Consider the following 15,743-nt stretch of genomic DNA (forward strand, 5'->3'; position numbering starts at 1 on the left):
GCCCTATGCAAATATTCCAGATTGGCAGGAGGCAGGGACATATAAGGAACAGTATTTTATTAGAAATAGAAGAAATGAACTTCTTGACATCAAACCTACAAACATCCCTGCATCTCCTCTTGCCACAAGGGTAGAGACGGTCCTCTCCCCTCTCACTTCCCAGCATTTGTGCTTTGGACCTCCTTCTCTCAGGCCTTGTATGGGGTTTTAAACCATTAAAATCTCCTCTCTCCTGTATCTTCAGACTCTGCCCCTCTACTGTCTCCTTCTCTTAAACACTAAACATGCTAATGTCTCTCCCATCTAAAATGAAAAACTTCTTTTTCTAATCTATACTATTCTTCCAGGTATCATTTCTCATCACAGATGAACCATTTTAAAGAGTTGACTATATACCATTTCCCACTTCCTACCTTCACAGTCACTTCTCAATCTGAAACATTCTTGTTTCCTAGCCCATTACTCAGCTTTATAAGTCATTGATGGCCTTTCCCTAAATCCTAAAAGGACATATGCATTCTGATTACTTTACCTTGCAGTCACAGTTGTCACTACTGACCTTTCTTCTTCCTTCTCAAAACCCTCACTTATTCTTGTTTTCTATTATGCTACACTCTCCTGATTTTCCTCCTACCTTTTTAGCTGAGCCTCTGTCTTTTTTTTTTTTTTTTTTTTTTTTTTTTTTGAGAGAGTCTCACTCTGTCACCCAGGCTGGAGTGCAGTGGCATGATCTCAGCTCACTGTAACCTCCGTCTCCCAGATTCAAGCGATTCATCTGCCTCAACCTCCTGAGTAGCTGGGATTACATGTGCCTGCCACCAGTGCCTGGCTTATTTTGTATTTTTAGTAGAGACAGGGTTTCACCATGTTGGCCAGGCTGGTCTCGAACTCCTGATCTCAAGTGATCCGCCCACCTCAGCCTCCCAAAGTGCTGGGATTACAGGCATGAGCCACCATGCCTGGCCACCTTCTTTCTCCTTTACAGCCTCTTCTTCCTCCTCATTCCTTGGATGTTAATATTGCAAGGTTTCTGTACAAGGCTCATTTCCCTCCCAACTCACGGGTAATACCACTCAACCATCTCTCTCTCTTTTTTTAGAGATGAGGTATCGCTATGTTTCTCAGGCTGGATTCAAATACCTGGGTTCAAGTGATCCTCCCACCTCAGCCTCCTGAGTAGCTGTTACTATAGACACGCACCACTGCACCCAGCTTCATTTCCCTCTCCTTTAAACATCACCCATGTAACCAGATGCCTGCTCAACATCTCCACTTGGATGGCATGTATTTCAGTTTCAGCACACCTAAACAGCTGAACTCTTCACCAAATCCTACCATTTCTACTTCAAGCTTATATCCCTCAAATCCTTCTACTTCTCTTCCTCCGCGATGATTATACACTAGTTCAAGTAACCATTCTCTACTCCTTACTCTAAGAGCCTTCTAAGTGCTCCTCTATTTCTGGACTTATTCCTGTTCCATCCATTATCTATTCTATAGAACTAGAGTGACATGGCTAAGATTGTAAACCTAAAATAAAATTGTGAGGTCCCCCAACCATCTGAATGGACTTCCTCCTTGGCCAGGGCACTCTTAAAATTTAACCTGAAAGACTGGTTCAGGCCATGACAGGAAGTGGCAGTGGGACTTGCCTTATTATATTCTCCAGTGTTAACATCAACACAGACTTTAAATCTGATAAGAAGCATTTACAATCTATCCTCTCTGAAGCCTGCTACAGGCTTCATCTGCATAATAAGAAATTTGCTTTCCATAATTGCTTATCTTAATCCAGACAGTTCTTTTCCATTGATCCCAGGTCTTTAGATAAATTCAACCAATTGCCAATCAGAAAAATTTTAAATCTACTATAACCTGGAAGCCCCCGCTTTGAGTAGTCTTGTCTTTCTAGACTGAACCAATGTATTTCTTAAATGTATTTGATTGAAGTCTCGTGTCTCCCTAAGATGTATAAAATCTAGCTGCACCCTGACCACCTTGGGAACATGTTCTCAGGACCTCCCGAGGGCTGTGTCAAGGGCCACGGTCATTTATATTTGGCTCAGAATAAATCTTTTCAAATTTTTTACAGAGTTTTACTCTTTTCTTTGACAAGATGTAAATAAACAATATTACTCTCCTGCTTAAAAACTGCACTGTATTCTCTTTATATTTAAATTCAAATTCACAGTTTACAAATTCAGCCTCATCCCTAATCACTCTATCACCTCAATTTCCAACATAATGAATTTCTTTCTTTTCTTCCCATGTGCTATACTCTCTCTGCCTTTCACCTCTAAGTCTTTGCACATGGTATGGTTGATCCAAAACATCCCCCTTCTCTGTCTCTCCATGCCTTTCTGGCCAACTCTTTTATCTACTTAATGCCTTAGCTTAGATATCAGCTCTTCCAGGTGAAATGTATTTGGCACGTGCCTATATGGCACTCTGCATATCCCCTTCAAATACGTCTTTCTCACTGCTTACTTCGTTATTTGTTTTCCCTACAGACTGTTATCAACAAGAGGGTAGGGATGTGTGTGTTTTATTCACTGGTGTGTCCACAGTATCAAGCATAGTATCTGGCCTATACAAGACACTGAGTAAGTATTTGTTGAGAGAATGCAATAAACTTTCTAGGTTTGCATGGAGAAACATGCTCAAAGCCTATGAATAAATGAAACTTTAAAAGATACCACTACCATGTGGTAGAAATACAAAGAAATATAAAGGTATGAACGTTACTTCTTCGAGGCAAAAAAAAAAAAAAAAAAATCCATTTGATTAGTTCAGTATCTGTTGAGCACTGTATCAGGTCACTATTTCTCATGAATATGCTTTTCCAGCACAAGAAAATGAAGATAAACTTATTTCACTAACTGCTTCTTTGTAACTTATCCCCCTCTTGTTCTTGGGAGTTTTGAGTTTGATGAGTAGCTGTTATTTTGGAACAAGATTGACCTATTACATAAAAGATGCCAATCAGATTATTATCTCCCATTCCCAATCCCCCCAAGAGGAAAAGTGAGGATTTGAAGAAGCTATAATGGCATGCCAACGCTTATAATATTTACCTATATAGCAGTCTAACATTGACAACTTGACAGCTCACTTTGTAGAAAGCAACCTTTTTTTTTTTTTTTGAGACGTTGTCTCACTCAGGCTGGAGTGCAGTGGCGCGATCTCGGCTCACTGCAAGCTCCGCCTCCCGGGTTCATGCCATTCTCCTGCCTCAGCCTCCTGGGTAGCTGGGACTACAGGTGCCTGCCACCACGCCTGGTTAATTTTTTCTATTTTTTAGTAGAGACGGGGTTTCACCGCGTTAGCCAGGATGGTCTCGATCTCCTGACCTCGTGATCCACCCGCCTTGGCCTCCCAAAGTGCTGGGATTACAGGCGTGAGCCCGGCCCGAAAGCAATCTTATAACTAGTTTGACAATCAGAGAGTCAAGGCTACCAAGCCCTGCCCTCTCCCAAATTCATATATTGAAATGAAGCGTTGAGTTTTTACATAAATTCCCGATTTAAGGGGGTGGGCATTACCAATGTGATGGTATTTGGAGATGGGGTCTTTGGGAAATCCTTAGGTTTAGATGAGATCATGAAAGTGGGACCATTATGATGGGACTAGTTCCCTTATAAGCAAAGACACAAACGGCTTGCTCTCCCCAGTATGTAAGGACACAGTGAAAAGGTGACTGTCTACAAGTCAGGAAGACAGCCCTCACCAGAAACTGATCATGCTGGTACTTATCTTGTACTTCTAGCCTCTAGAATTGTGAAAAGTAAAATTCTGCTGTTTAAGCCACCTATTCTATGGTATTTTGTTATGGCATCCCAAGCCATTACAGAATTGTACTTACAGTTGGAGATTCTACACACTGGTTCCAATTCCAGTTGAACTCAATAGCAGTATATTTAAGTTAAATTACACTAGTGCTGGTTTTTAAGGGTCTTTAAAAAAGTGCTACCTTCCAGAAAATTTTAGAAAATGAAAAAATAAAAAGGAAGCATGAAATCATAAACAGGTATAGTACAGGCCTATTGAAATGCATCATCAAGCCAGTAAAAATGGAATAAAGGATACTTACCACCACCAAGAATGTAAGAATCCTGGTGGTTCCCCCAATGTGATGTTTTTTTCCCATCTTATCTAAAATGAATAAAAGAGATATTACTTTCCTAATAATACTTTTTTCCACACATATTACAAAGTAATAATATCCCCATTTAAAATACTATAGTAATATTTGAATTTTTCATCATTTTCATATTATTTTTTACCCAAGTTTTGCAAGTACTCATTTTACATAGTGATTTGTTGACTGGATTAGTCTCAGAGAGATGTCACCATTATTTTCCTAAATTTGCTTCATACTGTGCCAGTTATAAAGCTCTAGTCTTTCAGTTTTAAATCTATCTTTCTGTGGTCTTTCAGATGCTGAGACTGGAGATCCATACGCTACCTTTGTCCTTCATTAAATGGCTTCCTGTTAGGTCCCATAAACTAAGAGATGCTCTAGAGGGAGACTAGAAGTAAGAAGAGGGGAAATGGATTTGTTTCCTGTTAGCTTACTATTCCTGTGAGGGTGACCCCAGCAGCAGTTCATTCAGTGATAATAGCTGTGACAATAGCTGGTTCCATTCTAGCTTTATCCCACACAACCAGAACCAGTCTCTTTGGGCCGCTCAGAAGTATCAGCACAGCTGGGCAATATCTATCTTCAGAGGTTAAAGGTAAATTTGAGCTCTTCAAGTAACAGCAGTCCCACACTCCCTCTCCTTAGAGGTCTAAGATTCAGCTCCCTGAGAATTCTCCTCCAATTTTTTTTATAACCACAAGCTCTTCCTTTTGGTGCCTCAGCCCTAGTGATTGCTCACTGCAATTATTGATTTTCTGTAACTTCTGTGTGCTGTTGTTGCTTTCTTTAAAATCTGTTTAGCTATTTCCACATATTACATTCTCTGTTGAAACACTCAGTGTGCTTTTAATTGGTGTGGCTGTATTCTCACTGATACATCACTTCAAATACCCTTTCATAAGGTAAAAATATTAAAAATATCTTCATTTTAAGCAGAATGGGATATGGGCATAAACTTTAACTTTCCTACATACTAGCTGTGTGAAGTTGTGAAAGTTACTTAAATCTTCTGTGCCTCAGTTTCCTCATCTATAAAATGTGGTTAATAATAGTCACCTATATCACAAGGTTGTTGTGAGGAAAAAACTGGTTAGTACATGAAAATCACTTAAAAGAGTAATAGACAGGCCGGGCTCAGTGGCCCAGCTACTCTGGAGGCTGAGGCAGGAGAATCGCTTGAACCGGGGAGGCAGAGGTTGCAGTGAGCCAAGATCGCACCACTGCACTCCAGCCTGACAGAGCAAGACTCCATCTCAGAGGGGAAAAAAAAAGGGGTAACTGACATGCAGTAAGTGCCCGGTAACTGTTAGGTGCTATTATTTTTTTTTTCTTTTACCTAGGAGGGTATCCCTGTAAAAACTTTATTACATCATCATTGTCACTGGCACCCACAAAATTCAGTGATATTCTATATAAAAATATTCAAAGTATTTAGGGTTGTGCCAATTTTAACTTACTAATCAGAATAGTTTTCATCTTGCTGGAAACCATACGTGTAACTAGGAAAAAGGAACAATCAGAGTTGGAACTAAGGAACAACTGTCTATGCTTCTAGCATAAATGGAAAAAGTAAAAATGAATCATTTAAACAGAAAATTAAGCTTCTATTTAAAATCATTTCAGAATTAGTGTCCTGTTACACTGAGTTATCATGTAGGCTTAATATTTTGACTTCAAATTATACCTTAAGGGTTGAGTTTTTAAATAAATTCGTGATTTGAGGGTGTGGGCAGAAGACGACGTAAGTCTCTCATAAAATAAGAGTTTTTAAAAGATGCTGATATTAACTTTCTAATTGTTTACATTTCAGTTAAGTTAGAGTTTACTATAATAAAAATTTAAAACAAGGTCAGTATCTCTAAAAAAGTAAAAGTTCTGACTAAATACTTTTGCATGGATGTCTGGATAAGTATTCATACAGTGCCTTTTCTAAGCACTAGATAGCAGTAAACACAAAAGACAGAAATCCCTTCCTTTAGGGAGATTACACCTTAGTTAAGGAAAATGGACCCAAACAAAGAAACAAACAAAAAAGTAAATTATGTTTATATGAGAAGGTGACAAATGCAGTGAAGGAAAACTAAGCAGAGAAGGGGGATAGAAAGAGCAGGAAAACACTGAAGTGGAATTACAACTTTAAATAAGGAGATCCAGAAAGATCTCAAAAAACAAAAAACTCTATGCGTAAGTATATGCCTTAGTTTTTTTAGCTTAAATAATAAAAATTATGTAACAATACCCCAATCAGTAAAATATGCCCAGAGGCCCTTAATACTACTAAGAAGTGAACAACTGTAATTACAGATTTCAAAAAAATTCAAGGAATTCTTTCCATCATCTACTATGTAAGAAGTTAGGAATTCTTATCCCAAAAGGACTTTTTAAAAGTTTTAAAACAGGAACTCAGAAAGTGGTCCTAAATGTAGAAACAACCAAAAATCCTCTTTAATAAAAAGATGAAAAAAGTTAAGTACCATTAAAATCACTGAAATTGGTTGCATTTTCAGAGTTCTTAAGTACATAAAGTATAAATAAATGGGAACCTTGAAGTAAAACAAGTAATTTGTTCTCAAAAAATAAAGAGAAATTTTTTGAAGATTAGAAATGAGGCCAGGCACGGTGGCTCACGCCTGTAATCCCAGCACTCTGGGAGGCCAAGGCAGGTGGATCACTTGAGGTCAGGAGTTCAAGCCAAAATGGTGAAACCCCATCTCTACTAAAAATACAAAAATTAGCCAGGCATGGTGGTGTGCACCTGTAGTCCCAGCTACTCAGGAGGCAGAGGCAGAAGAATCACTTGAACCCAGGAGGCAGAGATTGCAGTGAGCCGAGATAGCACCACGGCACTCCAGCCTGGGCGACAGAGTGAGACTCTGTCTCAAAAATAATAATAATGATAATAATAATAATGTAATAGCCATTTTGAAGTGCTAAAAGGAAAAATTCCAGGAATTAATGAACTTGAAGTTAGAAAAACTACATATGAACAATAAACCAGAACACATCATATAAATATAGGCCAGATCCTAATTTTAATTATCCTAAGTGGTAATACAGATAATTTGTATATGTATGCCATATTTTATCTGATAATTTCAGTTCATCAACATTTTATATTATCTTGGTTGATAAAAAATAAGAAACAATATTTAATGAGATTTATGAGAAACAAAACTCTGATGTCCTGCTAAAATTATAATTTAGTCAAAAACCTATGTCTCATCCTTCTCTCAAAAACTCTGATGTCCTGCTAAAATTATAATTTAGTCAAAAACCTATGTCTCATTCTTCTCTCAAAAACTCTGATGTCCTGCTAAAATTATAATTTAGTCAAAAACCTATGTCTCATCCTTCTCTCAAACTTTTCTCTTACCACTTTTTCACCAGTTGATATCTTCTTGAAAGAACATCAGAATAAACCCTTACCAACGTACTCAGACACACTAATATTCCTAATCACTAGAACCATCCTAATCATATGACCAGCAAATTTTTCAAAGTACTGTCCTTATGTTTCATCTCAGTTCATCTTGACTTTACATAATATGACTGTGAAATAAATAGATTTTACTATACTCAGTTAAAAGAACAATGTGACATGACTTATGGAGGAGTGAAAATGGCATGACTAGGTTTCAATGCCAGGGTGTGCGGGAGGTAGGATTAGACTCACAGTCTATGAGACCCACTGCCCCTCATCCTTACTAAGCAGCCTCCCCTCATGTAATTCCACAACTTCCACAGTCCATCTCCAGCTATCTCGGGAGATAAAGGACTAAAGGAAACTACCTATATGGCTTATATTTGATATGGTCTTTTATGAGAAGAAGCCTGAGGTAATACATTTGTATTTTAAACAGTTTTACATCTTATTATTCCTCAGAGAAACTAAAAAAGCATCACATATATCATCATTTTATGCTCACAATATTTTTTACTACATAGTATTCATCCTTCTCTCCTTAAATTACAAGTCTGTGCCAGAAGCAGGTAAAACTTTGGTCCATCATACTGAAGTTAACATAAAATCCACCCTTTTATAGTTATTGAATGAACCACACTTAAAGCTATGTTTTAGGTACGTCCACAGAAGAGATGGTCTGTGTTTACACAGTGAATATTGCTAAGTCCAATTGGATCACTATTCTAGATACTACTTGTTTAAAGAAAGCATAAAACGGTGCTCAAGAAGAGCCAAAATAGAATCCTGACCTGTAGAAAACTAAACCACATTCACTGTAGCATTGTTAGAAAAAAATGAAAATTAGAAACAGCCTGAGAAACATTCACTAGTGGTGAATGTAAAATAAGTCTTGATACTTACATACTACAGAACAGTGTGCTATCATTAAAAAGAATGAAATACAGCTACCTGGAAAGAGAATCATGCTCTACTGGTTTTTCAAGATGGAAATTTGGAAGGTTGGAGAACGTTATGTATAGCATAAAACCTTTCTGCTTGGAAAAAAAAAGTATGTATACATACATATGTGTGCTTGTAGCTGTGTGTGCATTTTTAAAAATCACATCAAGCCCACAACTACTATCTGGAATAGGGAAAAGGAGGATTTTCATTTTAAATTATATTCTACGTAGTTTAATTTTGTTTTTTAGCAAATATGAATTAATGATGGGTGGTGTTGAGAAATGGCCAGAAAATATTCCTAAATGTCAGCAGTCATGTTAAAAACAAATTTTCTGCTGTTTCTGAAGAGGTATTTTCTGTTGTATTGAGTTTCATGGGCTTCAGGCCTATTTAGGTTTTTGGGTGGCATCTTTGCCAATAATATTTTCTCTTTATTCTGTTTCTTCTTCTTCCGTTATCCCAGCATCAGTGCATACTTGCCCAGTCCTAAGGCTTTTTGCTGCTTAATTATCTACCTCACTTCCTTCTGTCATTTGACCAGCCAGGCTGTATTCTCCTGTAACTTTCATGTAAATCTCAAGGCCCATTCCTAATGCCATATTCTGCATTTCATGGCCTTGTCTATGAGTATGCTGTTTTTAATCATATGATCTAACATTTTCAGCATTTCTTCATAAACGTAAAACCAAACATTGAATCATGAACAAAAGGTATATCAATAGGAAAAAGACATGTCTTGTGGTTTAATTATAAAATATATACTATCTGATGGTCACACATGGAAAATTTTACATATATGTAACAATTTTCATTGAAGCATTGTTTTAATTGAAAGAGACTGAAAACACCTAATGTCCATCAGTACAGGGCTGGTGAACTATATCATGGCACATATCATAGAATGAAATATGCTACAACCATAAAAAGAGAATTATGACATTTCATGAACCAATGTAACACAATTTCCAAAATCTAACAAGTAAAACAAAAATTAAAGCACAGAATGGTGTATAAGCTAACATTTGTACAAAAAAGAAAAAATGATATAGATATACATACATAAATATATACAGGTATACACACACACATTTGCTTAATTTTTCATTCTTATTTGCTTCTGGCAAGGTATACTGGTCATTTACCTATTATCTCTCAGCCCTACACCCACCCTTCTATACTCCATTCTATACTTGGGGCTGGGATTCTGAAAATCACATTTCCTAGCCTCCTTGCCATTTGGCTTCCTGTTAAGTTCTGCCATCAGGAGACACTAGCAGGAGATCAAAAAACAGGAAAAAGAGAAGCTTCCTGCCTCTGGCTCCAAAAGTGAAGCCGGGATAGCACGATTCTGGATGCCAGCAGTACCTTTTTGGGGGTTCTAGTCTTGTCAATGTGGGACCTCTTCAGCAGATCCAGACCCCCTTCCACAGCATCTCCAACAATGCAGCAGCAGGTTTGAAGGTGATGGGCTCCAAACTTTTCATAGTACCCATAAATCCTTTCATAATTTTTAATTTAAACCAATATCCAAAGAATAACTTTTAATACCATAAAACAATAAAACCAATTCCTGTGTTAAGAAAATAACCTGTATACCTATGTGTAAGTTTGTTTCTAGACTAAATTCCTGAGACTTCTAATTTAGATATAACCTACTGTTCCCACCAATTTTCTAAAATCTCTCATGTATAGAAGCATGAGTATATCTATACACTAAACCAAATGTAAAAAAAGTTGAAACTGAAGTAAATATTTTTCCTTTCCTTTTTTTTTTTTTTTTTTTGAGACGGAGTCTTGCTCTGTCACCCAGGCTGGAGTACAGTGGCGCGATCTGGGCTCACTGCAACCTCCACTGCCCGGGCTCAAGCGACTCTCCTGCCTCAGCCTCCTGAGTAGCTGGGATTACAGGAGTCCACCACCATACTCGGCTAATTTTCGTATTTTTAGTAGAGACGGGATTTCACCATGTTGGCCAGGCTGGTCTCAAACTCCTGACCTCATGCAATCTGCCCGCCTCAGCCTCCCAAAGTGCTGGGATTACATGCGTGAGCCACCGCGCCTGGCCCAAATTTTTACATTTTAATTCAAAAAATTAAAGGCAATAGATGTTTAACAGGAAGAAAAAGCTGACTATACTTTGAAGCAGATCATCTAAAACTGTGCTGTTCAACATGATACCCGGTAGTCACGTGTGGCTATTTCAGTTTAAAATTAAGTTAACTGAATGTTCCTCAGTTGCACTAGCCATATTTAAAGCTTATACATAATTAGTGGCTACCTTATTTGAAAGCAAAGATTAGAGACCATTTCTATAATCACAGAAAGTTTTATTGAACAGTGCTGCTTTCTTTTACAAGAATGAAAGAAGTCTTCCTAAAGAGGACTACCTCTTATTGGGAAAACTCCTTAATGGATCCTTTCTATTTTTGTTTTTATTTTTTTGACACAGAAAGACAGAGGCCACTAGGAATGGTGCAAAAGGAAGAATGCAGAGAAGAAAACAAATACTTGACTTTTTATGTAACAAGAATTTAGGAAGTTGCTCATGGTCTCTCGGGAAGAAGCTCGGGGGTCCGGAAGGATTCCGAAAAGGAAAAATGAGAGAGGTTATGAGAAGTCAACAAGATAGAAGGCAAAGGCATGCTGAGGAAAACAGCCAGTGAAAAATTCCCTGGAGCAAGGAGACCACAGAATTTAAGGTAACTTATGTCTAGTATTCAAGTTAATGTTGGTGCCTATACTGTACAATGCCTAATCTTTTTGGCTATCCCTCAACCTTAAGGGAGAATCTTTCATACAAAAGAGCAATGAGTTAGTGGACCTCTGAAATCATGAGAAAAATAGAAAACTTCAGGCATAAAAAAGGGATAGACCATAAGAGGGAGAACCAGAGTGGGGCTATAATTACTCAACAGGAGCAAGAACCTACAGTACAAGAACCCTAAGCACCCAATAAAGGCTCACAGATACTGGAGAAGACTTGCGACAATCTACAATATTAGGGATTAGAGCTGGAGCCATTTTTATAGAAAGGGTAACACCAAACAGTAGGATTATGGGCCATCCAAGTGACAGACACTTGGAACACACATGTACACATCAGGCATATATTTATGCCTCTATTTTTTTTAAATAAGAAATTATACAAGATAGAAAAAAATTTGGTCAAGATTTTTAAAAATGACACTTTTGAACACTTACTATATGCCAGGCACTATTATAAGCAATGTACATATACTAACTCATTTAAACCACAGCATAACTAAAGTATTGTTACAATTATCATCATCTTATAACTAGGAAACTGAGAAAGTAAATAAGATGTAGAACATAATTTAAGCCCAGGATGTCTGGCCCAAAGCAATTGCTTTTACCTCCTATACTATATTGCCTCAAAATTAAAGTTCAAGAGACTGGTTAGGAAATACTAATTAGTATTTTCTCTCTTCATATGGGTAAAAGGCAAACAGAACAGAGTTTTGGAGTCTATGATGCTCAATAATTTAGCAATCCTAATAAAATCTGAAGAAGGAATCCCTTAGATGTTTTTAAACTTCTATTTCAGGCTAACTTGTTGGCTAACTTATGACAAAGAAGGGCTAGTAATAATGCAAAAATTTTAAGAAAGGGAAAAAATCTAGAATCTTTATAAAACTCTAATTCTTAATTTCATTTGTTAAGGGTATTGAGCCTCATTCTGAGACATGAATACCATGCAAAACTTCAAGGAAGAGCAGCCATTATCTTTGTATAACGAAATGATATGACCAGAAAAAGGACAGCTTCTAATGAATCTAAAGTAACAAAAGTTAATGTAGAATTGGAAAGAAGATTCCTTAGCATTCTGTTTGTAATTATTAAATGTTGAAGAATAACAAAGATAGAGCAGAGGAAGGGCTTTGTATTGAGAATATTTCTAAACAATATTCCATTTTTTCCCCTTGGGAGTAAAAAAAAATGAAAAGTCACATAAACTACATTTTGGATTCAGGTAGTGGTTTAAAATCTATCATGAATCAAAGGTAACACTGAGCTAGTTGGCACAACCTAGTTAGAGAAATGTTTTTATTTCTATTGTTAGTCCATTTTTTCTTTTAATTAAGAAAAAATGACTGGGTTAAGTGCCCCACTCTTCTGACTGATAACAAAAGCCATCAAGAGCAGTCCAATTTCTGATAGCCCAGGACAAGGGCATTTTTAGAAAATCAAGATTGGGCAGCTGAGATACACATCTTGCTTGTTCAGATAATGCCTGGAGTTCCAGTTGGCCTTCTCGCAACTTCACCCAAAAGAACAAGCCCATACTAATGAAAGAAGTGACCCAGCACAGTAAAATCTGATTCAGAAGAGCTCATTAACATCACGGTCATTCTTAGCCTCATCCATCCAGAGGGAGAATGCCAAATTTGGAAGAAGTAGTCTACTTTGCCTTGAACCAGGGTGAGAACATTGGATAATGTTATAATAATTGATAACAACTGGTGCCATTTCAATCATTTCCTTTTTATTATAATAACCAACTCAAATAAGTAGGTCTCCCTATTGTACATTCCTATGGAACTATTTTGATTTAGGTAAAAACCTCGGGGTAGACTAGGGAGGATTTAGGTAAGATTGTTTTTTTACTACTCAGACTAGTTAAGAAGTCATTCTACAATAAGCGGCCTTAAATTTTCCGCCTGATCGAAGAGAAACTCAGAGAGAAAGCAACCCTCAACATAAATTATTACATTCTCTAAAATATTACATTCTCCTTTTTTTTTTTCTTTTTACCATCCATGGTTAGGGCAAAAGGGCACCAAGACACCAGAGTACAAACCTGATGATGTCATTTTTTTTTTTTTTTTTTTTTTTTACTTTAAAACCTTCAAAGGCTCCCTTTTGCCAAAGATAAAGTCCAGCTTCCTGGCATGTATGCAAAGGTCTTCATGTGCAGGTCCCTGTAGACTGTACTATCACCTTAGGTGAAACCCTGGAAAAACCATTCTAGGAAAAGCTACTTCTAAGGTGGAGAGGGGAGGAGAGTTTTAGGCAGAGGGAATATGCCACTGAGTAAAGCCCAGATGACAGAAGCCCCATGGTATACAGGAAAACCCAAGCAGCTAGATACTGTAGAACATAAAATGTGAGGGAGGAAATAGCAAACTATTGTAATTTAACCAACTGAAATTATCAAGAACTCTAGGATGTACTCAGCAATGGCTTATCACAAATCTATCTCCAGGCTTCCATCTTTTAAGTTCAGATAATTTACGAGAATGTATTTTCTCTTCTTTAGTTTTGTTTTTAAATAACTGTACAAATACTATATGTATTCCTTGTTTAAAAGAATTCTGTGACTAAGGATAAAATCCCTTTGAACCCTTTAATGTTCCCACTCCCAAAACAACTAGTCTGGCATGTATGTTCTTTCAGAACTTTTACTATACTTTACATTCATAAATACGTACCCACAAAAATAAATAGTATTACTTTATGTACTAGGGTTTCCAGATACATGGCATACTTTGGCTTTCTTCTCTTACTAGACAATGTTTTGGAAGTCTATCTACATAAGTCCAAATAGATCTAACTTATTATTTTACATTATTAAAAACTTACAGCTCAATTAATTTAGCCATTCCCCTACATTGGTTATTTAGGTATTGACAATGCATTTTTACAGCACCATTCAGAGTTTGACAGCCTAGATAGTGAAGAATAGTTCTGAAAATCACATACACTCATCTCCAAAGTCTAGAAATAATGTGTCTTCTTGGTGATAATAGTTTGTTTTCAGTTTGATGCCTCTTGTGAAAGTCAGGTAGACTATTAAGAGAAATCCTCAGTTTTTGTATTCAAAATGCAGCCAGAGAAAATGAAATGACAAATACTTGTCAATATGTGTGAATCTCTTCTGAAATTCTAATTTCATTTCCACCAAACAGTCCTAGAAATTCTGTATATACATTTTTCACTGAGCTCAAAGCCTAGGAGTCTAGTATCTAGTTATTTGCTCAATCCACATAATCCATTTGAATCCAAATACTTGAACTTCCTTGAATAAGTTAGCAACATTTTTCTTTTTTGATGAGGTTTAATAATCACTGTATCTAATATCTTACAATGTTGGTAAGAAAATATAATTTTGGGAACCCTTGAGGATTAAGTGAATTGAGCCAATTCAAAATGGTCCTTGATACAAGGAAGGAGATCGTTAAATCTTTTCATTAAGTTTCTACTGCATTAAAACAAAAATTTTAAATTTCCAGAGTCCACTATAGATTCTTTTAAGACACTGTAAGTTGACAGTGGTTAAGAATACAAAAAGACATCCTTTTTGCAATCTCAATCACTTCTACAACATCAGTGAACGTGACTTAGAAAGGTCATTGCCCTAAGTCTTCTAATTAATGATTTCATGAAACATAGATACACCGAATTTTTGTTTTGATTTGAATAAACTTTTGAAATCAAATTTTTATTATACTGCATATATTCCTTCTATAGTAAAACAACTGAGTTCTTACATGTTCTGGCCAAACCTCTAAAATTCCTTATCTGCAAATAAGCCCTACCAGTTGACATATACTAGTTAATTAGAAATAAGAGTGAGGGTTGTGTGTGTTTGTTTACTTTGAGGAGCAGCTAAATCTCAAGAAGGCTATACCTCAGGCAAGGAACTATTGGCAATGAGTTGTCTGTTGTGCTCTTGATGTGCTGGGGACCAAACTGGTGAGATCACCAGAGATAATATGATTTCAAGCAGCACTGTCCAACAGAAATAGAAACATGGGCCACAAATAAGAGCCACATGTATAATTTAAAATTTTTTAATTTTTAATTTTTATGGGTATATAGTAGTATATATATTTATGGGGTACATAAGATATTTTGATATAGGCATATAATGTGTTATCTAATTTAAAACTTTTAATAGCCACATTTAAAAAGAAAAGGTAAAATTAATTTTAGTAATATATTTTATTTTACCTAATATAGGCAAAATATTATCACTTCAATGTATGACCAAAATTTTAAAATTATTAAATTTTAATATATATAAATTTTATATATATTTATATATTTATAATATATATAAATTTTAAATATATTCTTTTGTTCACACTGTCTTTAAAATACTGTACTTTGCACCTATAGCACTTCTTAATTGGATCATATTTCTAGTGCTCAAAAATCTATATATGGCTGGTGTTTACCATATTGGACAGCACAGATATAGAGGAAAAACCAAAA

At 36.3% G+C, this 15,743-nt stretch overlaps 1 protein-coding gene across 23 annotated transcripts in view; it reads right to left on the reverse strand.

The window, feature by feature from the left end:
• SSBP2 (single stranded DNA binding protein 2) overlaps window positions 1–15,743 on the reverse strand; it is a 334,708-nt gene that overhangs the window by 216,257 nt on the left and 102,708 nt on the right. For 22 of the 23 annotated variants that reach the window (XM_063724171.1, XM_063724172.1, XM_002815708.6 and 19 more), the window contains one exon: window positions 4,091–4,152. The exons of the other annotated variant lie outside the window; for it this stretch is intronic. Coding sequence is in view for 12 of the 22 variants with exons in the window: in XM_002815708.6 (XP_002815754.1) it covers window positions 4,091–4,152 (62 nt within the window). In the remaining 10 variants the exon portion in view is untranslated. The remainder of the gene's footprint in view (window positions 1–4,090; window positions 4,153–15,743) is intronic. 23 annotated transcript variants of the gene reach the window in all.

This window comes from Pongo abelii, chromosome 4, assembly GCF_028885655.2.
Source record: "Pongo abelii isolate AG06213 chromosome 4, NHGRI_mPonAbe1-v2.0_pri, whole genome shotgun sequence".
NCBI lineage: Eukaryota > Metazoa > Chordata > Mammalia > Primates > Hominidae > Pongo > Pongo abelii.